This window comes from Oryx dammah, unplaced genomic scaffold (assembly GCF_014754425.2).
Source record: "Oryx dammah isolate SB20612 unplaced genomic scaffold, SCBI_Odam_1.1 HiC_scaffold_24, whole genome shotgun sequence".
NCBI classification, from domain to species: domain Eukaryota; kingdom Metazoa; phylum Chordata; class Mammalia; order Artiodactyla; family Bovidae; genus Oryx; species Oryx dammah.
Window position 1 is genome coordinate 50,493,052 of NW_024070208.1, and position 25,785 is coordinate 50,518,836.

At 36.8% G+C, this 25,785-nt stretch overlaps 1 protein-coding gene and 1 non-coding gene across 4 annotated transcripts in view; one reads left to right on the forward strand and one right to left on the reverse strand.

Moving 5' to 3' along the window:
• The window catches only part of UCHL3 (ubiquitin C-terminal hydrolase L3), a 49,331-nt gene that overhangs the window by 17,746 nt on the left and 5,800 nt on the right, over window positions 1–25,785 (forward strand). For 2 of the 3 annotated variants that reach the window (XM_040266877.1, XM_040266879.1), the window contains 3 exons: window positions 95–142; window positions 20,974–21,165; window positions 25,622–25,697. In XM_040266877.1, the coding sequence (XP_040122811.1) occupies window positions 95–142; window positions 20,974–21,165; window positions 25,622–25,697 (316 nt within the window). The remainder of the gene's footprint in view (window positions 1–94; window positions 143–20,973; window positions 21,166–25,621; window positions 25,698–25,785) is intronic. The other variant, XM_040266878.1, reaches the window with a different exon arrangement.
• Window positions 14,458–14,530, reverse strand: TRNAR-CCU. The gene has a single exon. It is a non-coding gene; the product is annotated as a tRNA-Arg (tRNA).

Below are 25,785 nucleotides of genomic sequence, written 5' to 3' on the forward strand. Positions count from 1 at the left end.
AGACCTTAGATGTTAAAATTTAGCATTGTTGTTTTCATTCAAAAAGTTGAATATAATCATTTTTTCCTATTAATACTTTATATTCTTATTACAGGCCATTCGAGTTACTCATGAGACCAGTGCCCATGAAGGTCAGACTGAGGTATTTCACATTTTTCAAAACTTTTCTTGCCACGTGTGAGTTTAATCACAGTATTGTTGTATGACACATAGTTTTGGAAAATTGCTTGGACTTTTTTTTTTCTTTTGAGGGCATTTGCTTATGTAAAAGTAGTCACGAAGTAGCCCAAGAATATGTGTTGACCAACCATGAACCTAAACTTCAGTTCAGTCTCTCAGGCGTGTCCCACTCTCTGCAACTCCATGAACTGCAGCACGCCAGGCCTCCCTGTCTATCACCAACTCCGGAATCCATCCAAACCCATGTCCATTGTGTCGGTGATGCCATCCAACTATCTCATCCTCTGTCGTCCCCCTCTCCTCCTGCCCTCAGTCTTTCCCAGCATCAGGGTCTTTTCAAATAAGTCAACTCTCTGGATCAGGTGGCCAAAGTATTGGAGTTTCAGCATCAACATCAGTCCCTCCAGTGAACACCCATGACTGATCTCCTTTAGGATGGACTGGTTGGATCTCCTTGCAATCCAAGGGATTCTCAAGAGTCTTCTCCAACACCACAGTTCAAAAGCATCAATTCTGCAGTGCTCAGCCGTCTTTATAGTCCAACTCTCACATCCATACATGAGTACTGAAAAAACCATAGCTTTGATAAGATGGACCTTTGTTAGCAAAGTAATGTCTCTGCTTTTTAATATGCTGTCTAGGTTGGTCATAGCTTTTCTTCCAAGGAGCAACCATCTTTTAATTTCATGGCTACAGTCACCATCTGCAGTGATTTTGGAGCCCAAAGAAATAAAGTCTGTCACTGTTGCCATTGTTTCCCCATCTATTTGCCATGAAGTGATGGGACCAGATGTCATGATCTTAGATTTCTGAATGTTGAGTTTTAAGCCAGCTTTTTCACTCTTCTCTTTCACTTTGATCAAGAGGCTCTTCAGTTCTTCTTCACTTTCTGTCATAAGGATGGTGTCATCTGCCTATCTGAGGTTATTTGTATTTCTCCCAGCAATCTTGATTCCAGCTTGTGCTTCATCCAGCCCAGCATTTCTCATGATGTACTCTGCATCATCATGGCTCAGTTTCTGGCAAAAAACTGCAAGATTCTCTTTACTTGGGAAGTCTGTTCTGGGCAATGTAATGAACTTTACCATCTCTACTCTGTTAGCTAGTCATTTATTGAGCTAGTCACCTTTCTGCTGCTTCTCTTGCCCCTTTTTTCACAAGGGTCTCTTTTTCCTGAGGGTTTCCCTCATTCTCTCCTTCCATTTCTCCTTTTTCTTCCCTACAAACCTCATTCTCCCATTCTTGGGAGAGGTTTATCAGCAGGTTTTTCAGTCAAAATGAATAAAATTTACTTAGAGTCATTTCGTGTATTTATAAAACATTTAAGTGTTAACACCAGAGAATTATAGACTTTTTTCTTTATTATCCCATGTGTGACTTGGAACCATGCTTTTTCATTTACAAAGATAACATTGCCTCTATGCTTTAAAAATACTTAAAAATTACTGATTTAAGAGTTTTGAACATAAATATTCCCATGATCTTCAAAAAAAATTTTTTGAAGGAGAAAACAGTTTGATACTATGATATGACTTCAGTTTTTTATAGCTCTGTTAACTGTGAATGTTTATAATAACATAAATAAACCTAGGAATTTATGTCCCTATAATTATATTATACCTTCTGGGTTGCTCTCAGGTTCTTCTTTCAAAGGTGTGAACCATTGCTTTTTATTTTTTAAATTTTATTTATTTATTTTTGGCTGTGCTGGGTCTTTGTGGCTATGCGGGCTTTTCTCTAGTTGCAGCAAGTGGGGGAACTGAGCTACCAGGAGGCCTCTGAACCATTGTCTTTTTGACTAAGTTTATGCACACACCCAAAGGGCATGTCCAGGTGATTTCACCACCAGGTTTGAAATGAATGGGACGGTCTGCTTTTTGTATTGCTTTATATGACCTCATGCTGCAGCCCATGGTGTCGCAAAGACTCAGACATGACTGGGCAACTGTACAACAACAACGATATGATCTTGAGCATTTTCTTAATCTTCAGTGTGCTTTGCTTTTTTGTTGGTAAATTTGTAGTGTTAAAATTAGCAGTGCGATGAAGAGCAGCATGAGATTATCATAAAATATGAAAACCATGATTTGTAATAAAGCAATTAAATACTTTAATACATGTTTGCTTTAAAAGTTGTCTTTACAGTACCCTTTCTTGCCTTCTTTTTGGCCTTTATCCAAATTACGACTTTTAATACCTCCTTTTAGATGATGTTCACGTCTTTTTCTCCAGACCGAAACTTCTTGCCTTCTATGGGCTTTTTTATATGACTCTTACTATTTGCATTTTAGCTATTTTCATATTCCTTTTCATTTATTTAAGATGTGTATTTTTTCATATTTCAGTAGCTCTAAAATTATGGTGTATCTTACCATTGATGTCATAATTTACTTGGTGATATTACCTTCTTTAGTGGTACATAAATTGATACGTTTTCAAGCCAGTGGTGCCTTATATGCTCTGAAATGTGGTGTCATATCTCCTGACTCTGGCCCTTAGACCTAGAATTGTTGTTGGATTCCTTTGAGTATGCTCCAGAGTACCCAGCACCATTCCTGGTGCATAGGCACAACACATATTTATTAATTCCCCAGAATTAGCTCAAAACTATCCTTAGTGGTGTAAGAACTACCAAAAAAGGCTAAATCTTGGTCTTCTGTAGTCCCTAAGAAAACCAAACATACTATTAGCCACTATTCCTCAACAGGGCAATGTTAACATTTTGTGAAGTGTTCAGTTCTTTATTGTAGGGGTTGTTTTATGCATTCCAAGGTGGAATATAGATTATTATATTCTAGTCATTATATGTCAGTGACTCCCAGTCACTGAGAGAACAAAAACCCATACCGTACATTTCTGAATTTTAGTATCAGCCAGCTTAAAACTCCTGCACTAGGGACAGCTTTTATGATCTTTTATTTCTCATCTACCATCTGTGGACCTAAGAGTCTTTGACATCTTATTATCTCCATTGCTCTTTATATTCCAGTACACTGTTGTTTTTTTTTTTTTGTCAGTTCCTACAAAGCATGTCTGTCTTTCCCATTTGTATTTGTTTGATTGGACTGCTATAACAAAATACCATAGACTTGGATGACTTAGCAAGCTTATTTTCTTTCTTTTTTTTTTAAATTAGGTAATTATTATTTTTAAAATTTTGGGTTGCGCTGGATCTTCGTTGCTGCCCGAGGGCTTTCTCTGGTTGCAGCTAGCAGTGGCTTCTCTCGTGAAGCACAGGCTCTAGGCACACAGGTCCCGTAGCTGCAGCTCTCGGGCTTAGTGGCTCTGTAATCTTCTTGTCCCCTGCATTGGCATGTGCATTCTTATCCACTGTACCACCAGGGAAGTCCCAGAAATTTATTTGCTCACTGTTCCGTAGGCTGGAACTCGATATCAGGGTGCCATCAAGGTTGGTTTCTGGTGGGGCCTCTCTTCCTGCCTTGCGGATGGTACCTTTTCACTGTGTCCTTAAGTGGCTTTTCTTTTTTGTGCACTTGGAGAGAGAAGTCTCTAATGTCTTTTCCTCTTTTCATAAGGATACCAGCTCTATAGGTTTGGGGTCTCTGCCTTATGACCTCATTTAACCTTAATCACTCCTTAAAAGCCCTGTCTGCAAGCAAAATCACAGTGGGGATTAGGGCTTCAGCATATGAATTTCAGGAGAATGCCATTCAGTCCCTAACACCATTTTTGTCCTTTGTAAGGGTCCAGTCTGTCTGGCTATCCCTTCCTGTTTGCACAGTTGACACCCTCTCATCCTTTAGGTCTCACCTTAAAAGTCATTTTTCAGAGAGGCTTTCTTTCATTACTGTTAAGTAGGACCATCTCAGTGAATTTTCTGTCATAAAATCCTTTAGATTTTCTTCCTGGGATTTAAAGTCTACAATACTTTTTTGTTTGTTTGTTTATTCCATATTTTTATTAGAAGAATCCCATGAGGATATGGGTCATCTTTGTCATATTTACCTTGAATCTCCAGGACAATGCTTGGTGTATAGAGGCATTTATGAAAAATTGCACAGTATTAAATAAGGAGCACAGGATGTAGTAGCTTAGGCAAGATACTTTCCTCAACATAAAATGAAAATAATAACATCTATCTTATGGAATTGCTGTGCAGATTCATGAATTAATCATACAAAGTGCTTAGAATAGTACCTGGTATTTAATGGGCCTTCAATAAATACTAGGTAGTAATTTTATTTTACTAGGCTTTCAGAAAAACAAATATGGATGGCAGAGGATGAAGCTGAATAATAGAGTGAAGCCAGATCAAGGGTTGGCTTGAATTCTATAAACAACACCAAGTCACCAAAGGTGGTGTGTTTAGTGTTCAGCATATCAAGTTTAAAGTGATTTAATGGGTCACCTGTGTAGAAATTGAATGTGGAGTCTAAAGCTCCAGGGAGATACCTGGTGTCTTGTATTGGGTTGGCCAAAAAATTCATTCAAGTTTTTCTGTCATAGCTTATGCAAGAACCTGAACGAACTTTTTGACCAACCCCGTATCTTGTCTGGAGGTGGTTAGAACCGTAAGAATTCTACCGAGGGAGAATAGTGTGAACCGTAATAAACCCCTAGGGCACCTGGATGTTAAAGGAGTGTGTAGAAGAAGAGCTCGTGATAGCAGTGTAATAACAATCAACATCATTGATCCTCTCTTTCAGAACATTTTCATGGGAATGGAGTAGGTAGGAACCTTATCGCATGCAGAGATTTATAGACTAATTGAGACATCAGTAAAGGTCCTTTCAGAAGATAGGCCATAACATGCAGCCACAGAGTAGTTGTTTACTTGTGTGTTTTTTCTCATCCCATCATGATTGTCCAGCAGACTTTGGCTAATCCAGAAATTTGGACAGTAGCCCCACCTCATTTTTGCTTCATTAGCTTATACTGAAAGTTACTGCTTTCATGTTTCACTTGAGATTGGGAAAATAAAAGAACAACAGTGGGATATGAGGAGATTAAAGTGTTTTTTTAATTGTGAAGAAATATCAGCGATGCTATAATGGAAACAACTTGCAAGTCAAATGTAAAGGAAAGAAAATAAAAATCCAAAAGAGTATTTCATTTGCCTTCAAACTCCAGTTTTATTTCATGGGTAAAGCAATTTCTAACGTTTGTGATTTGTCCATATTAGTTTAGGAGACAGCCCAGGTATGAGTAGACATCTCCTGATAATTTATTGTTTGTTTAACTTTTCACACAAAAAAACAAATTTATTGTATTGCCCAGGAACCTCCATACAAATACATAGTAATATTGAAAAATAATAGAAACTGGCACAGTTGCTTTATCTATGTATTTAAATAAACTGGCCAATATGGAAAATGTAGCAAAAATGCTTTTAATATTTGTGTTTATTTCCTTCACATCTTTTCTTAGGTTTTTTTTTTTTTTTTTTAAACAGTTGGGATCAAACACTTGTGGGATTTTTTTCTTAATATTTTATCATGAGTATTTTCTTATTTCATCAAAACCCTCTTTATAAATAATTCCTCATGGCAGTGTACTCTCATGTGAATGAATCATAATTTACTTTCTAGTTTCCTTAACTTTTGATATTTACATTATCTTCAATTTTTTAAGCTAAAAATATAACTTCATTGAATATCTTTGTTTGTTCTTCTATTCATTCTAGGTCCTTTGTTTAAGGTTCTTTCTTGTAAGTAGAATTACCTTGAGTCAAAGAGATAATGTTTTTAAAGTTCTTGTTACATAATATGAAATCACTGTCTTTCTTTCATTTGATTGACCAAGTGATTTTTTTGAGCACCTGCTATGCCAAATACGGTACTAGAAACTATATATACAGAGATAAGTAAGATGCAATTTGTGTCTTCAAGGATCTCTTATTTCAGTGGAGATAGTCTCAAAATTAGCTCTTGCCCATGTTGAATTCTGTTTTTAAGTTTTGGCTTGTTTAATAGAGGGAAATAATATGGTTGATTGCTGAGATCATTTGAAGATCTGTTTTAAAAGTTTCTGAAATGAATTTCAACCATGAAATTAAATTGTAAATGACTCATTTATTTTGGTTAGTGTTGTCTTAGAAGCTTTTTCTGACTATTGGGTAAACAGTGGGTAAATTCTGATTTCAGGTATATGTATACACAATTTAAGATAAATTGTGTGTGTCTGTGTATGTAGTTGGCTTTTTTGGCCCAGTCAGTGCAGACTGTCTGCAATGCAGGAAGAGACTGTGTCAAGTTTTTTCTTCATTAGATGTTTAAGAATTATTTGCCTGACTTCATTTTACTCTGAAGTATAGTTTTTCATTATTTTGATTATGTTAGAGTTACAAAGAGTCAAGTTGTTTACATTTATTTTCCTTTTTTAGGGATTTATTTTCTTTCCTTGACTTTGAAAAAAACTGAAAATATTAGGAAAAAATTGAGTCCTTATATAATGTACAATTTAAATACCTGATTGTCTTGGGAGAATCAGATGGGAACAGTAAATGAAGTTCTGATGAAAAGTATCATGCATTTTAAGCTGGATAGTTTTGTCAAGAAATCTGAAATTGCATCTTTCTGATCTTTCTTTCCCCCCCCATTTATTTGCCATATCCCATTTTCTTTATTCCATTCAAACATGAACTTTATGTCATTCTTAAAATTGAAAAATGCTCTGGAACTTGTAATTTCGTACTCTTTTGCCTTTTTCTCTGTTTCTGTTATCATTTTTTTGGTACATTATTACTAAATTGAAGCCAGTTTAGATTATGTGTGGGGATGACTGGGAGAGCTAAATTTGAAGGTGGAAGTACAAATTAAAATTAGTCATAGTGGGGGGAAATATTGAAATGGTTCTTTTTTCTGGTCTTTTGTTTTCACGCAGTGATATTGTGCCTCCATACATGTAATCAGTTCTTTATCTAATGTCACTTGAAAATAGACGATGGCTAAGTAAATTAAATTTGTTATGAAAAGGGTCAGAATGTTGTTACTACTCTGTCCTGTTTACACTTTTTCCCCCTTTCTTTTAGGTTATCAAGTATTTTGTTCAAATGAGTTAAAGTAGTCTGTTTTTCTTTTTTATGCTTTCTGCATCATCATCTTTTTTCTCCAGTATCAGGGCTTTGGAAATGGAGATATATTACTATTATTACTTTAAGTTCTTACATGGAGTAGGAAATGGCAAGCCATGCCAGTATTCTTGCATAGAAATTTCCATAGACAGAGGAGCTTGGCAAGCTATAGTCCATGGGGTTGCAAAGAGTCGGACACGATTAATCAACCATAAGTTCTTGTACTGAACTTATATTGAATTTGGTCAGTTTACTCTTCCAGACCTGACTAGAAGTAACTCTTCTATTTAAAAATGTCTTCAACAATAAAAATAGAGTTGAAGTTGTATTTGAGGATGGGGGGCTTTTCTGTTTGTTTGATTTTAAACCTCAGCTTTCCAAAACAAACAGTTATTTTGAGATTTATTTGTTTTTGTTTGTAGTCAGTAAGAGTCTTAATTGGAGCTACTCTCAAACTGTAAAAAAAAAATAAAGAATTTCTGGGACTTAGTCTGGTCAGCTTAACTAAGCTTGAGTTTAATGTAATATATATAGGTCATTATATTGATAGGGATTTCTGACATGGATAATTTTAAATGGAAGTAAGAAAATACAGTTGTTAAACCAGTAAGAGAAACAAATCTCTAAAGAATATCCAGAAATCTGTGGATATTTTGATTTATTAGGTGAGCAAAATGAAGACATTTGCCCTTTTCCATGGAACAAGTAGTCATATTTTGTGTATTTTGATATCTAGCCCATGTTTCACTTTGACCTCTTTGCCAACTGAACATGGATACTTTGTAGGAAATTTGCATTTTTTTCATGAATCTAATTAATCTATTTTAAATTTGTACCTCAAATTTAGTGTGATTCAATATATTACACTAAAATTTATTCAAGTCTACAGGAATCCCTTTGGAATTAATTTATAATTTTGATTCTAAACTTTTAAAGTTTTATGTATGTATATATACCCTCATACACATATGGCCATCTTTATAATTTTACTTATTTTCATGGCATTTGGCAGCCCTAGAGAAGTTCCTAATTTTTTTTCCTTTCCATGTGCCATTTTTTAGACTCAGTGGTATCTTTAAAGTTTGAAAGGACATGTCATATTCTGGAAATAACTTAAATTTAATTTCACGATTAAGTACATATTTTATCAACAAGTCAATTAAAAGTGTGATTTAGTGGGTAGGTATTCAAGCCAAAAGATTCTCACCATGAGATACCTAGGGTTGCTGGAAACACTGGGAATCACTTTGGGATGTTACAGTATCAGTCATGACTATTCTTGTGTCATTTATGGGTGAATGCAATTAAAATTGACTGCTGACATACATATCATTTTCCAAGTATTCTCTTCAATCTCATTGCTTTTAAAAGTATGTCTGTCTTCTTATAACGATCGTTACCATTTACTAAATACATCTTAAGTGGTGGGCATTATAATCAGCACTGTGTGTATCCTATTCTAATCTCAGTTCCAAAAGTTATATACTATCCCATTTTACAGACTGAAAGACTAAGAAATTATTAACTTGCCAAAGTCACACAGCTTGTAAGTACTGCCCATGCTCTTAAGGCAACAAAATGTATTGGTGAATCAAAATTGCTAAAAGAAACAAAAACAAAGTTAAGTTTTTTAAATTTTTAGTTTGTTTGTCCTAAAAGCAAGGTTAGATACAGCAAATAATTTAATACCACTATGTAACGAATTATAAATGACTGTTGGGCATTGTGCCGAATACTTTGTTCTTTGTTGCCCTTATAGCTAAGTTAGCTCTTAGTCAGTAGTAGATTTTTCCCTATGTTAAACCTAAAATCTTACCCATAAACTAACCAGTCTTTTGTTAATTATGTTATGTATATTTTGGAAAATAGTCATTAAAGTGTCTACCAACCAATGATCCCTTTATATTTAGGAAATTACATGGTTATAATGATATTTTTCTTAATAATGGGTTGCCCTTTTAAATGGGAAAACATTTTGGGTGTAAGCCAAAAATCTACTTACTTTATTTTAACATTTTAGAATAATTTAGATTTAAGCACTTAAGATAACTATCAGTTGATTTCTTAATAGGGAATTAATATTAGTCCGACCCTCTGCCCCCTTTGTTAAAAGGTCCATATCATTTCTTTTTAGCATTTATTGCATTTCTAATTCTTTAGTTATTGTTAAGTACTTTAAAGAGTAATCTCTTAATTTTTCATGCTCACAGAGACATGTATACTAACTGAAGGAAAAGTAATTTGACTTTTTAAATCACACACTCGAAAGAAAATATTTTTATTAAAGGCTTGAAATATTTTTTAAGTCTCCATGGCATTTCTAATTTTGTGGTTATTAAACAGTTTATAGAGTAATTGACTCATTAACATACACATTAACTGTGAGGGGAAAGTAATCTGACCTTTTAAGACTCAGGTATTTGTTTGTTTGTTTGTTTGTTTTTTCTGAACTAATTATAAGTTTGAACTCCTTATTGCAAAATTCAGCCTTAAATTGAAGAAAGTAGGGCAAATCACTAGACCATTCAGGTATGACCTAAATCAAATTCCTTATTACACAGTGGAAGTGACAGAGATTTAAGGGATTAGTTCTGATAGAGTGCCTGAAGAACTATGGACAGAAGTTTGTAACATTGCACAGGAGGCAGTTATCAAGACCATCTCCAAGGAAAAGAAATGCAAAAAGGCAAATTGGTTGTCTGAGGAGGGCTTACAAATAGTTGAGAAAAGAAGAGAAGCTAAAGGCAAAGGAGAAAAGGAAAGATAAACCCATTTGAATGCAGATTTCCAGAGAATAGCACAGAAAAATAAGAAAGCCTTCCTCAGTGATCAATGAAGGAAATAGAGGAAAAGAATAGAAGTCTCTTCAAGAAAATTAGAGATACCAAGGGAACATTTCATGCACAGATGGGCACAATAAAGGACAGAAATGGTATGAACCAAAGAAGCAGAAGATGTTAAGAAGAGGTGGTGAGAATACACAGAAGACCTATACAGAAAAGACTTTCATGACCCACATAACCACAACAGTGTGATCACTCACCTAGAGCCAGACATCCTGGAATGTGAAGTCAAGTGGGCCTTAGGAAACATCACTATGAACAAAGCTAGTGGAGGTGATGGAATTCCAGTTGAGCTATTTCAAATCCTAAAAGATGATGCTATGAAAGTGCTGCCCTCAATATGCCAGCAAATTTGGAAAACTCAGCAGTAGCCACAGGACTGGAAAAGAATTGGATTTCATTCCAACCCCAAAGAAAGGAAATGCCAAAGAATGTTCAAACTACTGCACAATTGCACTCATCTCACACACTAGCAAAGTAATACTCAAAAATTCTCCAAGCCAGGCTCCAACAGTATGTGAACTGTGAACTTCCAGATGTTCAAGCGGGATTTAGAAAAGGCAGAGGAACCAGAGATCAAATTGCCAACATCCACTGGATCATAGAAAAAGCAAGAGAGTTCCAGAAAAACCTCTACTTCTGCTTTATTGACTACACCAAAGCCTTTGACTGTGTGGACCACAACAAACTATGGAAAATTCTTCAGGAGATGGAAATAACAGACCACCTGACCTGCCTCTTGAGAAATCTGTATGCAGGTCAGGAAGCAACAGTTACAGCTGGACATGGAATAACAGACTGGTTCTAAATTGGGAAAGGAGTACGTCAAGGCTGTATATTGTCACCGTGCTTATTTAACTTCTATGCAAAGTACATCATGTGAAATGTTGGGCTGGATGAAGCACAAGCTGGAATCAAGATTCTGGGAGAGATATCAGTAATCTCAGATACACCGATGACACCACCCTAATAGCAGAAAGCGAAGAGGAACTAAAGAGCCTCTTGATGAAAGTGAAAGAGGAGAGTGAAAAAGGTGGCTTAAAATTCAGCATTTAGAAACCTAAGATCATGGCATCCGGTCCCATCACTTCATGGCAAGTAGAAGGGGAAACAATGGAAACAGTGAGAAGACTTTATTTTCTTGGGTTCCAAAATCACTGCAGTTGGTGAGTGCAGCCATGAAATTAAAAGATGCTTGCTCCTTGGAAGAAAAGCTATGACCAACCTAGACAGCATATTAAAAAGCAGAGACATTACTTTGCCAACAAAGGTCCGTCTTGTCAAAGCTATGGTTTTTTCCAGTAGTCATGTATGGATGTCAGAGTTGACCATAAAGAAAGCTGAGTGCCGAAGAATTGATGCTTTTGAACTGCAGTGTTGGAGAAGACTCTTGAGAGTCCCTTGACTGCAAGGAGATCCAGCCAATTCATCCTAAAGGAAATCAGTCCTGAATATTCATTGGAAGGACTGATGCTGAAGCTGAAACTCCAATACTTTGGCCACCTGATGTGAAGAGCTGACTCATTTTAAAAGATGCTGATGCTGGGAAAGATTGAAGGCAGGAGAAGAAAGGGGCAACAGAGGATAAAATGATTGGATGGCATCACCGGCTCGATGGACATGAGTTTGAGCAGGCTCTGGCAGTTGGTGATGGACAGAGAAGCCTTGCATGCTGCAGTCCATGGGTCCCAAAGAGTAGGACACGACTGAGCCACTGAACTGAACATTAAGTTTGAAATAGAAAGATTTGAGCCATTGATTGGGAATACAGATAGAGATAGTAATAGATTTGCCTCTACGAATAAGATAGTCAGCAGTTGACAGGTGCGTGGATTTGTGTGTGATGAAAACACTGAAATACGAGTCAAGAGTCATGGGTTCTGCCTCTGCCTTTGGTCACTACTTACATGCTTTGGGCAAGTCAGCTGAGCCCTTGTGCCTCTGAAAAGTGCTAACACAGTCATGATGCTTATGGACTGTATCCAAATAGCTAACTGTAATTTTTTTAAAACTCAAGAGGATTTAAGTCATAATCAGAATGGTTAAATTAAAACCTCGAAAGTCTATACCTAATTTGTTTATGCAGAAATGGTTTGTTAAACTCAGAGTTCTTTATGGGGAACAAAGCATTTAATTCCTAGGGTTTCTGAAAAGGCTATTCTGGGATTTTCCAAATTGTAATGAAGAGATAGGTTTATATTGCATGGGCAGTGGTATGTATGAAGTCACATTGTACTGTTGCAAACCCCCACAGTAAGCAGAGGGGGCATGGGTTCAGTGTTAATGTTCTGGCAGACATTGATATTATTGATAATTCTAATGAGTACATAATTTTTTACAATTACGGATTCCTCTACCAGAGCTGAAAAACTGAGGAAGTGAGTTCTTTATTCAGATGCTCCAGAAAGTGAGCTCTTAATTAAAATCTTCTGAAAGACTCAAGAATAAGTTGTCAGTGTCTGATCTTTTCCAATTAGTATGGAAAGGAAATTGAATATTTATTCTGAAGATTCTACTCACAGTTTAAATTTTTATATTTGAAAGCAAAGCTGACTTAGCTGTCAATGCAATTGCTTAAGTAATACTACAGTGTAAAAGTTGGTGAATTATGTCTTTAATCTTTGTAATTCTAAGAGAGAGCCTATGAAGTTTAAGATGGCTTAATAGCGTCTTCATATCAAAGTCTTTTCATCTCTTAAAATAATATTACTTGAAAGTCCTTTGTGAATTATCATATAAACTTTTCATTGGAATTGGAAATATTTATGATGTACACTATTATGTCTGTATTACGAGTTAAATTATCTTTATAAATTGTACAATTGGAGAAAATTTGTATATATTGTATTCCTATAGCTTTAAGCAATAGAAATAACTATGAGTAAAAGTTTAAAATTATTGGTTCTAATGCTTAACAATAAACTGTGGAAAATTCTGAAAGAGATGGGAATACCACACCATCTGACCTGCCTCTTGAGAAATCTGTATTCAGGTCAGGAAGCAACAGTTATAACTAGACATGGAACAACAGACTGGTTCCAAATAGGAAAAGGAGTATGTCAAGGCTGTATATTGTCACCCTTCTTATTTAACTTATATGCAGAGTACATCATGAGAAACGCTGGACTGGAAGAAACACAAGCTGGAATCAAGATTGCTGGGAGAAATACCCATAACGTCAGATATGCAGATGACACCACCCTTATGGCAGAAGTGAAGAGGAGCTAAAAAGCCTCTTGATGAAAGTGAAAGAGGAGAGCGAAAAAGTTGGCTTAAAGCTCAACATTCAGAAAATGAAGATCATGGCATCCGGTCCCATCACCTCATGGGAAATAGACGGGGAAACAGTGGAAACAGTGTCAGACTTTATTTTTTGGGGCTCCAAAATCACTGTAGATGGTGACTGCAGCCATGAAATTAAAAGACGCTTACTCCTTGGAAGAAAAGTTACGACCAAACTAGATAGTATATTCAAAAGCAGAGACATTACTTTGCCGACTAAGGTCTGTCTAGTCAAGGCCATGGTTTTTCCACTGGTCATGTATGGATATGAGAATTGGACTGTGAAGAAGGCAGAGTGCAGAAGAATTGATGCTTTTGAACTGTGGTGTTGGAGAAGACTCTTGAGAGTCCCTTGGACTGCAAGGAGATCCAACCAGTCCATTCTGAAGGAGATCAGCTCTGGGATTTCTTTGGAAGGAATGATGCTAAAGCTGAAACTCCAGTACTTTGGCCACCTCATGTGAAGAGATGACTCATTGGAAGAGACTCTGATGCTGGGAGGGATTGGGGGCAGGAGGAGAAGGGGATAACAGAGGATGAGATGGCTGGATGGCATCACTGACTCGATGGTCGTGAGTCTGAGTAAACTCCGGGAGTTGGTGATGGACAGGGAGGCCTGGCGTGCTGTGATTCATGGGGTCGCAGAGTCGGACACGACTGAGCGACTGAACTGAACTGAATGCTTAACATCTCAACATAGTCATTTACTGACAAAAACAATACTTAGTATGCTAGCAATATGATAGTAGATAAAAGATTTTCCAAAGTGCATCACAAAGCAGTTAACAAGTAAGACAGTCATAATATAGTAATGTATTTGATACTGTAGAATACTTGCCAAGTAGAAATACATGCATACACTCTTGAACTTTGGTGTATGAAACTTATTCAGGAGGTTGTGCTTTTGAACATATCCTATCTTTCATTCATTCCTCTCTTGTAAATGGAAAACATGATGAACAAAAAAGGCTAAAATTACCCACAGATAATCTGATCATGTTTGGGAAAAAATAGTATCTTCATCTTTATTGTTTTTTAACAGTTTTTCTTTCGTCAAAACAAAACAAAACAAAACACATTGTTTAACACTGGCTCTTAGCTGCGACACGTGGGATCTAGTTCCTTGACCAGGGATTGAATCTGAGCCCCCTGCGTTAGGAGCACGGAGTCCTTACCACTGGACCACCAAGGAAGTTCCTCTTAACAATTTTTTGGGTTTTTTATTAAGATAATTTTATTTATTTTTTTATTTTTGGCTGTCCTGGGTCTTCGTTGCAGCATGGACTTTTCTCTGTTTGCAGCGAGCAGGGGCTACTCTTCAGTTGCAGTGTGCGGGCTTCTCATTGCAGGGGCTTCTCTGGTTGTGGAGTCCAGGCTCTCAGGCACACAGCTTCAGTAGTTGCAGCTCCCAGGCTCTAGAGCACAGGCTCAATAGTTGTGGCATACAAGTTTAGTTGCCCCATGGCTTGGGGGATATTCCTGGATCAGGGATTGAATCCATATCCCTTGCTTTGGCAGGCAGATTCTTTACCATTGAGCCACCAGGGAAGCACATATCTTCATCTTTAAATAGAAATGATCGTAATTTCTTACCTTAGTGGGATCATTGGAAGAATCTATATAGAACATTTGGTATACAACGGTAAGCACTCAGTGTTAGCTGTTAATATTGTTGACTAATGAACATGTTCACCTATGAACTAGTGTGACTAGTCACTGCTGCGTGTGCTTAGTCACTCAGTTGTGTCCAACTCTCTGCAGCCTCATGGACTGTAGCCCGTGAAGCTCCTCTGTCCCCGGGATTTTCCAGGCAATAATACTGGATGGGGTTGCCATTTCCTACTCCAGAGATCCTCCTGACCCAGGGATCGAACCTGTGTCTCTTGTGTCTGCTGCATTGGCAGGTGGATTCTTTATGATAAGTGCCACCTGGGAAGCAGTTTATTTTAATATGTTAAAGGCTCAAGTAGAAAAGGTAGACAGTAGGTACCAACAGATAGGGAATATCAACAGAATTGGAAGCTATAAGAAAGAATCAAGTGGAAATCTAGAAATGAAAAAGCACAATACCAGAGACAAAGAATGCCTTTAATGGGTTTGCCAATAGACTGAACAAAGTAGAAGGAAATATGTGAAGTAAATGTGAAAATAAATTGTGAAATTTCTGCTTTATTGACTATGCCAAAGCATTTGACTGTGGATCACAACAAACTGTGGAAAATTCTGAAAGAGATGGGAATACCAGACCACCTGACCTGCCTCTTAAGAAATCTGTATGCAGGTCAGGAAGCAACAGTTAGAACTGGACATGGAACAACAGACTGGTTTCAAATAGGGAAAAGAGTACGGCAGGGCTGTATATTGTCACCCTTCTTATTTAACTTATATGCAGAGTACATCATGAGAAACGCTGGGCTGGATGAAGCACAAGTTGGAATCAAAATTCCTGGGAGAAATATCAATAACCTAAGATATGCAGATGATACCACTCTTATGGCAGAAAGTGAAGAAAAATGAAAGAACCTCTTGACTAAAGTGAAAGAGGAGAGTGAAAAAGATGTCTTAAAGCTCAACATTCAGAAAACTGAGATCATGGCATGCGGTCCCATCACTTCATGGGAAATAGATGGGGAAACAGTGGAAACAGTGCGAATACTATTTTTTTGGCTCCAAAATCACTGCAGGTGGTGATTGCAGCCATGAAATTAAAAGACACTTACTCCTTGGAAGGAAAGTTATAACCAACCTAGACAACAGATTAAAAAGCAGAGATATTACTTTGCCAACAAAGGTCTGTCTAGTCAAGGCTATGGTTTTTCCAGTAGTCAAGTATGGATGTTAGAGTTGCTATAAAGAAAGCTGAGCGCCAAAGAATTGATGCTTTTGAACTATGGTGTTGGAGAAGACTCTTGAGAGTCTGTTGGACTGCAAGGAGATCCAACCAGTCCGTTCTAAAGATCAATCCTGAGTGTTCATTGGAAGGACTGATGTTGAAGCTGAAGCTCCAATAGTTTGGCCACCTGATGCAAAGAGCTGACTCATTTGAAAAGACCCTGATGCGGGGAAAGATTGAAGGCAGGAGGAGAAGGGGATGACAGAGGATGAGATGGTTGTATGGCATCACCGACTCAGTGGACATGAGTTTGGGTAAACTCTGGGATTTACCCAAACTGAATCATGAAAGTAAAAAATCATGGAGGGGAAAAAAAAAACAAGAAAAAAACTCCCAGATCATCCAAAAGCCGTGGGTCAGTTTCAGGTGATCTAATATGTATAAGTAAAATCAGACGCAAAAGAGAACGGTGAATGTGAGGAGTGGGCATATAACAGAAGAAAAATACGTTAATGGCCAATATTTTATAGAAATTAATTAAACACATCAAACCACAGCTTCAAGAGAACAGTAGGTAGGATAAATACCTCTACCCACCAAAACACACACACACACACACACACACACACACACACACCAAGATACAAAATATTCACACTCACGCACACCCCAAGATACATAATATTCACACACAGACACACCCCGAGATACATAATATTCAAACTGCTTGAAACCCCAGATAAGTAGAAAATGTTAAATGTGGCCAGAGGAAAAAAATACATTAGATACAAAGTAACAAAGTTAAGAATTACAGCAGACTTGTCTTCAGAAATTATGCGAGCCAGACAATGAAATTATTTTTAAAGTGCTAAAAGAAGTATTTGAAACAAAATCATTTTACAAAAAAAAAGGAGAAAGTCTTTTATACAAACAAAAACTGAGAGAATTCATTACGAGCTTACCTGCACTACATCTTGGAGGCACACATGAGAGCACTGGCAATGGAACAAGTAAAGGTAAATATATATTGTGTTTTTTAAGTTGTTGTAAAAGATGACTAAACGTGCACATGGATAGACCATATTCTGGGTCACAAAATCTTGGCAAATATTTTTAAAATTTCAGTTATACAAAGAATGTTTTCTAACTACAGGGGAATTAAATTAGAGATTAATAGCAATAAAAAGTATCTAGCAAATAAAAGTATCTAAATATTCCAAATATTTAGAAACTAAACAGCACATTTCCAAGTAGCTCGTAAATCAACGAGGAAGTCACCAAGAAAAATAGAAAACATATTAAAAATATTACTTTAATTGAATATTAGTTGATTTATGATGCTGTGTTAATTTCTGGTGTACATCAAAGTGGTTCAGTTACACATTTATTTTTTTTCAAACTATTTCCCATTATGGTTTATTACAGAATACTGAATAGAGTTCCCTGGGCTCTACAGTAGGATCTTGCTGTTCCTTTTTTATATGTAGTATCTGTATTTATACGTAGTATTTTATAGTTTGTGTCTGCCAATTCCAAACTCCTGATTTATCCCTCCCTACTTTGTTAACCATAAATTTATTTTCTAGAAAACATTTTGAGTGAAAGCAATTTAAATATGTTAATCTACAAGTTACAGCTAAAGCAGGAATTAGAGAAGAATCTGTAACATTAAGTGCTTATAGTAGGAAAGAAAAGGCAGGGGTTAGAGAAAAGTCTATGGCACTAAATGCTTATAGAAGAAAAGAAAAAGTCTTCAAGTCAGTGATCTAAGTTTTTACCTTAAGGTAGCAAAAAAAAAAAAAAAAAAAAGCAACTTTCTAAAGCATGCAGAAGGAAGAAATAATTGAAATTAAAAATCAGTGAAATTCATTATTCTAGAGGTCCTATAGCCAATGCAGTAAGGCAAGAAAAAGAAATAAAAGGGATATGGATTGGAAAGGAATTTTTATGTAAAAAATGGTGGAAGGGTTTGTGTGTTAATGTCATAAAAGATCAAGGCAATTGGAGCTGCCTCCTTAAAGGATACTAACAAGACGTGAGAAATTCAGTACCTGCTCCCAGATTAGATCCTGAAGAAAAATGCTGCAAGGGACATGAATGGATCAACTGACAAAACATGGATGAAAGGTTAGACTAAAGTCTAATGTGACCCTGAACTTACATCCATCCTAACTCAGCTCATATCTATGTGAAATTTTGCAGATGATAACTGCTGTTAGATAAAAGAATTTCAGGGTAAAAGACCATGATATATGTAACTTACCCTCAAATGGTGCAGGAAAGAAAAAGAACTGTGTAGAGAGACAGGAAGAGAGAGTGTAGGCACAGATGGTAAAGGAAATTGGGATAAAATGTCATCGGTAGATCTAGGTGTTTTCCTGTATACTCTTTTTATTTCTATGAAATTGAGTGTTAGTCGCTCAATCATGTCCAACTCTTTGTGACCCCATGGACCATAGCCTGCCAGGCTAATCTGTCCATGGGATTCTCCAGGCAAGAATACTGGAGTGGGTTCCTGTGCCTTCCTCCAGGGGATCTTCCCAACCCAGGGCTTGAACCTGGGTCTCCCACACTGCAGACAGATTCTTTTCTGTCTGAGCCACCACAGTAAGCACTCAATAAATACTAGTAATGCAGCCTATTGTGTGTGCAGCCTGTCTGGGCTTTCTGTGTTGCCCTCAGACTATGTTTGTGAGAGCAGACACTTTATTATATACACCTTTGTTCCCATGAAGAGCCAAGTAAAGCATTCATTTGTATATTTCTAACTGATTGATTCTTATTATGAGCAGCTCAAATGTTCACACACAAGTTTAAAACCCTCATCACAATGATAGCTTTAACTTGTTTTGTTTACATGGATCAAAAGTGCTAAGTAGGATCAGAATTTTCAGGGTTGAAAGAATCTTAGAAATCGTTCAGAGAAAACCCCTTCATTTTCTTTAAGAGAATAAGTCTTGGTTAGTGAAACCCGGGAGAAGGAGATGGCACCCCACTCCAGTATTCTTGCCTGGAAAATCCCATGGACGGAGGAGCCTGGTGGGCTGCAGTCCATGGGGTCGAGAACAGTCAGACATGACTGAGCGACTTCCCTTTCACTTTTCACTCTCATGCATTGGAGAAGGAAATGGCAACCCACTCCAGTGTTCTTGCCTGGAGAATCCCAGGGATGGGGGAGCCTGGTAGGCTGCTGTCTATGGGGTCGCACAGAGTCGGACACGACTGAAGTGACTTAGCAGCAGCAGCAGCAGCAGCAGCAGCAGTGAAACCCATTATCACTAGTGAAGTCGCTCAGTTGTGTCCACCTCTCTGCAACCCTATGGGCTGTAGCCTACCAGGCTTCTCCATCCATGGGATTTTCCAGGCAAGAGTACTGGAGTGGGTTGCCTTTTCCTTCTCCAGGGGATCTTCCCGACCCAGGGATTGAACCCAGGTCCCCCGCATTGTGGGCAGACGCTTTACCCTCTGAGCCACCAGGGAATTTATACCACTACCCTTTTTACTTCTCACTATGGTTGTTAGTGACTATAACTTTATCATACTGCTTTAAACTTAGTTTCATGTACTGGTATCATTCATTGGAGGTAACAGTTGTCAAATTATCATTTGGATTACCATGAATAAGTTAGTTACTATTCAGCATGTACATTTCATGGGAAACTCTTGGATCAAGTTTGCCTTTTGTGGTACAGTAGTGTTTGGTAGGATGTTTCCCAAAAATCTAACTTTAAGAGGATTATACCTAGGAAACTAGTCTAATAAATTAGTGTTAAAATCTTTTTCTTGGCCACTTAGGCTGTACACCCTGGTGATTAAGATCACTGGATTCTAGAACCAGATTTCCTGTATTTGAATCCCAGCCCTGCTACTTCCTGGCAGTGTGACCTGGGTTATGTTACTTCACCTCTTTGTCCTGATTCCTCTTTTGTAAAATGAAAATAATTATAACAACTATCTCATGGGTTACTGGGAGATTAAATGAATTAATTCATGTAACGTGCTTAAAAGGATGCTTGGCACAAGATAAATGATGCATATTTTAACTAATACTGAAGTGAAGTCGCTCAGTTGTGTATGACTCTGTGACCCATGGACTGTAGCCTAATAGGCTCCTCTGTCCATGGGATTTTTCAGGCAAGAGTACTGGAGTGGGTTGCCATTTCCTCCTCCAGGGGGTCTTCCTAACCCAGGGATCAAACTCGGGTCTCCCACACTGTAGGCAGATGCTTTACTGTCTGAGCCACCAGGAAAGTCCTCATAACTAGAAGATGGCTAATAAGCCATGGTAGTTTCTATTTAACTTGTCAGCATAAGTAAGAGGATAATTTATGCATGGCATCCTGTTTCTGAGGGATTTTGAAGTGGCTTTTTTTTCTTATCACTTATTCCTTCTAAGAAAATCTTTTACCAGTGCCTATCACCATGCAGTTTTCTTTTACATGTAATTCTTTGTATGTGTTACATGTTTTGTGTGTGTGTTCTTTTTTAAAAGAAATTGCTGTAATAATTCCATATTAGTGGCTTTAAAGTAATTCCATGAATCTGTGCTACAGAAATGAGGATATGTAAATATTTTAGATGTGTATTGAATAGAAGCTGTGGAATATAACCTGATACTGTGGTTATGTATTTCCACTTTATATGCCTTTAACTAATGTTCATTTACGATCCTTTTCTAGATTATGATTGGTTAAAAGGTACTAGACCATATAAATCGAAGTCTGACCATACGTTGCTTTTAAGAATAACTGACGTCCCAGTGACGTGGTCTAAGTAAAGTGTTCTCTTTTTTAATTATGTAGTCCTCCTCGCCATCCTCATCACAGCCTCATTCTAGTCACTGCAGAACGAAGGCCTCATCATTGTGTCACCATGCATCCCTGCCCTGGGTCAAACGTAACCATGTAGGCCCTGCAAAGGCTACCAGTCCATCTCTCCGTCTTCGTCGCTGGCGACCCTTCTTACGTCTGCCATCTTTGGGTCTCCATTCTGTTGTAAGTGTAGTCAATCTTCCATCTCTTCTTCCAGTGACAGGGGTAGTCCATTTTTTCCCTTAAATTTCTTCAGTCTTCAGAGTGCTTTTCTCTTGGTTCATCAGCCATGAGCTTTTTCTCCCCTGATAAGATTGCAAGCATACCTCTATGCTTTGCAGTTCAGCTTGACTTTGACCAGTGCCTTGGTGAACATCCATCTTTCCACTCCATATCCTGCCAACATAAAGGTGCCTGTCTTTTGATGAGTGCTGATCGACATTCATGATAATGTTTAAGTTCTGGTCAGTTGTTCAAGTGAATATGTATTCTCTTACCCTTCATCTTTCCAGTTTCATTTAGTTGACTCAGGTCAACAAATGCTGTGTACCTTCTGAGTTCTTTGCCATCTCTTACTTTATTATTATTTTTTTTTTTCATGTTTCTGAACATGACTTTAGTCTCTTGTCATGCTCTGGGGTTACTTTTACTTACTCTGTCCTTAATCTAATCCTTCATGGTGTAGGGTGTTCATCTAAACTGTTTTATTCCCTGAGGTGGCTCAGGTACTTGGTTTAATCTTGATTCAGTCTTCCCTGCCTATTCAGTTTCTGAAGATCTTTTCTCAAGCAGGAGGTGAAAATTTTCTTGTGAACTGATATAGAATTCCCACAAATTTCACAATTTCTCCTTCTTAAGTTGGTAATGTTAGCAAATTGCTAAAAAGTACATTTGTTCTTGTAATTGTGCTAATTATCTTAAATCTTGAGGTTGATGATGGAATTCTAATAATTTTCATAATTGAAATAAAATGCAGGATTAGGCAACTATAGCTCTTGTCTTTCTGATGTTTTAGAAAATGGGAATGAGCAGAGTCTACCTAGAAATGCTACATCTGAAAGATTTGGTGTATGCCATGCATTTATAAGAAACTTAACACTTGAGGAAATCATTGTGACTTTTGAAGCCAGAGGAAGTCTGATTATACACACTTTAATGCTTAAATAAATTAAAAATTGGTGTCAAACATTCTTTCCTTCTGCTTATTTATTGTTTTAGAGCTATTCCTAGAAAGTGGAGTCTTGGCACTTTTCCTTAAACATCTTCCATCAGATACCAGTATGGTCACCAAAATAGCCTTTCATCAACAGACTGGTGTCTCTATTTCATTGTCCTCATTGGGTCACAAATGTGCATTTGTCATTTTTATTTATTTATCCACCTGATGTTTATTGCTTTCCTACCGTGCCATACACTGGCACAATAGGAAGAGATGCAAGTGAATCAGATGATCAGAGTAAAACCCTAATTTATAAATTCTTACTTGGGCACAATTGATTCTAAATAGGAATAAATTCCTTTGTACTTAAAAATATTCTAAATATAAGTGAACATGTCATAAAAATTGACATTTTCAGTTTTATATTTTTACATAATATTAATGTTTGCTCCATATTAATCATTGCTTTGTAACTTCATAAGTGTTTTCATAGCCTAGTGACTAAGAATGTGTATTGTAGAATGACATTGCCAGGACTTGAAACCAGATTCTATCACTTACTAGCTTTGTGACCTAGAGCATGTTACTTAATGCTTCTGTGAGTCGATTGAGAGTACAGTGGATGTAACTATATTACTTACCTCATAGGGTCCATATGACTATTAATTAGTCAGTTCTTATAAAGTGCTTAGAACAATATCTGGTATATATTTAGTGCCACAATTATAAATTAAAGTTAAGCTATTTGTTATAATTTGAAATGTCTGTTTAGTTTTTAAATTTCTATTTAGTATTTAATTTTCTATCTAATTAATTTGTCACATCACTTTTTGATTCTTCATGGTAGTAAGAAGTGTGTTCTAAGTTAAGAAACTTTGTAAAAATAATATATAAAAACATAGGCAAAGATGATCTAATCTGGAATTTTTTACTGATTGTTCTTGCTTCTAGTGGAGTACTGCTTAAGCAATTGGATAAGTATAGATTTCAGACCCTGGTTAATTGAAGCTGACCAAGGGAAAAGGCTTGTAATAGGTACTGAAGTTTTGTGGGAAGGGTAGAAGTTTTGAGCATTTCTTATCTTTTATAATGGTTTAAGACTTTTCATGCCTTCTTTAGCAGTTTGGATTTTTAGTATGCACTTTTGGATAAAAGGTATAATGACTCACAATTTTGAGTCACTTAGATTTAGTGATTTCTTACATTTGTGATAATGTAGTGTTAATATAATAATATATAGTATTTATATGGCATGTGACAGTTAACAGAGTACTTTCATGAATTTCATTTCACGGGTAAGAAACCCAGTGCTCAGGGGGGTTGAGTACATAGTCGGGTCTCTGATTCCAGTTGTATTACTTTTATCTCTGGCATGGTTGTATTTACTGACAAAATGTGAAAAACAGAAGCTAGTATATAAGAGATATTATTCTCAAGAGATGGTGTGAAAATAAGTGATAATTTTAAAAAACATAATAGCTTAAAGGTTTAAAATACTTGATGTCCTATTGGAGAATTGTGTCTTAAAAGGAGTAAATCAAGCCCCTTTCCTGGGGCTTGATTGTATAAGGAATTCTTTTTAGTGTTTTTGTACAGAATTGAATTTATAGTTTGTAGAATTGCCAAGATTTACCCTTGAAAAATTGGGTTCTCTCTGGTCATTGCTAAAATGGGTGTACTAGATTTGAGGGATCACTAAAATTTTTGATTCTCTGACCAGTAAAATAAGGGAACTCATTATTACTATCTAAGTGTTTGGAGAAATACCATGTTCAAGAGGGATTAGTCTTTTTTAAGATGGTGGAAAATACTGGGAAACATTTTTTGCCTCAGTAGGCGGGATAATTCTAACAAAACTGTCCAACTGGAATGGGCTGCCTGAAAACTTAGTGGCATTTCCCTGTTGTTGGCGCGGCTGTCACAAATGGGGCTGCAGTCAAGAGCAGTCTAGTATCAGAACAACAGTAATCCTATATAACTGTGATTCCTACCAACTGTGGAAATCTTCAGCTCTAAGTCAAATTTAAGAAGAGCTAGTTTACCACAGCAATGTATGTTGTGTTGCACCCATTCGCAATTTGAGGGAAGTAACCTCTGAAGAATAATGTGAGCTTAGATGAGTCACTATCTGTGAATATTTTTAGAAGCATCCAGTAAATCCAAGGTGGCTTACCAGGTGACTCAGTGGTAAAGAATCCACCTGTCAATTCAAGAGTCACAGGAGATGTGCGTTAAGTCCCTGGGTTTGGAAAATTCCCTGGAGGAGAAATTGGCAACCCACTCCAGTATTCTTGCCTGGGAAATCTCACGGACAGAGTTACAGTCCAAGCCCAGCAAGTTACAGTCCATGGAGTCACAGAGTTAGACACGAATAAGTACCCACCCCGTAAATCCAGGTTAGCAGTGTTTATTCTGTACCTTTCAATTTCTGTATTTGAAAACTTTGTATTACTTAAAACTTAAAATTATATAATTATTTGAGGGTAAAAAATAAAAATTTGAGTTAATAAAGTTAGCGAAAGTTAATTTTTCCTTGTTGTTCAGTCATTGTGTCCGACTCTCTGCAACCCTATGGACTGCAGCACGCCAGACTTCCCTGTCCTTCGCTGTCTCCTGGAGTTTGCTCAAACTCATGTCCATTGAGTTGGTGATACCATCCAACCATCTCGTCCTTTCTTGTCCCCTTCTCCTGTCCTCAATCTTTCCAGGTATCAGGGTGTTTCCAGTGAGTCGACTCTTAAACATCAGGTGGCCAAAGTATTAGAGCCTTAGCTTCAGCATCAGTCCTATACTTTGTGTTACTTACTGGATATTAAATGATATGAGATATAATTTGATTTATGCCTCTTTAAAACTCTTACCTCTAAAATTTAGCAGTGATTATATTACATTTCAAACCAGTTAGATTTTTGAATCTAGGATGAATATACTTTTTTGAATCTAGGATGAATAAAAAATATTCTAAGTCTATATTGCATTATTCAAAAAATGAGATTATTAAGGTTAAATCATTAAGGGAAACAACTCACTTTCTTGATGTCTTCAAATTTAACTTGAAAAGAGTTTCTTCAACTCATTTTATGTTATTTAACTTCTAAAAAGTTTATTCAAATTTCAAGAATTAGACAAATTAGTTCATGAATTCATTTCGTTTAGCAAATATACATTGTATGTCTACTGTGTAGCAAGCATTGTGCTAGGGGCTGAGGCTTCCAAAGTGAACAAAACCTTAGGTTTTTAGGTCAGTTGAGATTAAGAGAGATGTACTTTGAGTCAGTGTTTTTCTTGTTGATGGGTGAACACATTTGTTATAAATGTAGGCATGTTCACTCTCTGTCCACCATATCAAAGACTAAGCCTTGAATCATATTGTTATAAATGTTTTTTCATGTCATTTAATATTATTTATATGTGTTTACATGTAAATTGATTGATTTGTTTTGACTGCTAACATACGTACTATGTATTTTCCCCTCCTAGGCACCAAATATAGATGAAAAAGTAGACCTTCATTTTATTGCATTAGTTCATGTAGATGGGCATCTCTATGAATTAGGTAAGAACTATTTTAATTTATCCTGGGGAGAAAAATAGTAAATGGGAAAATCTGTATTTATAAAAAACATGACTGTTGATATTTATTG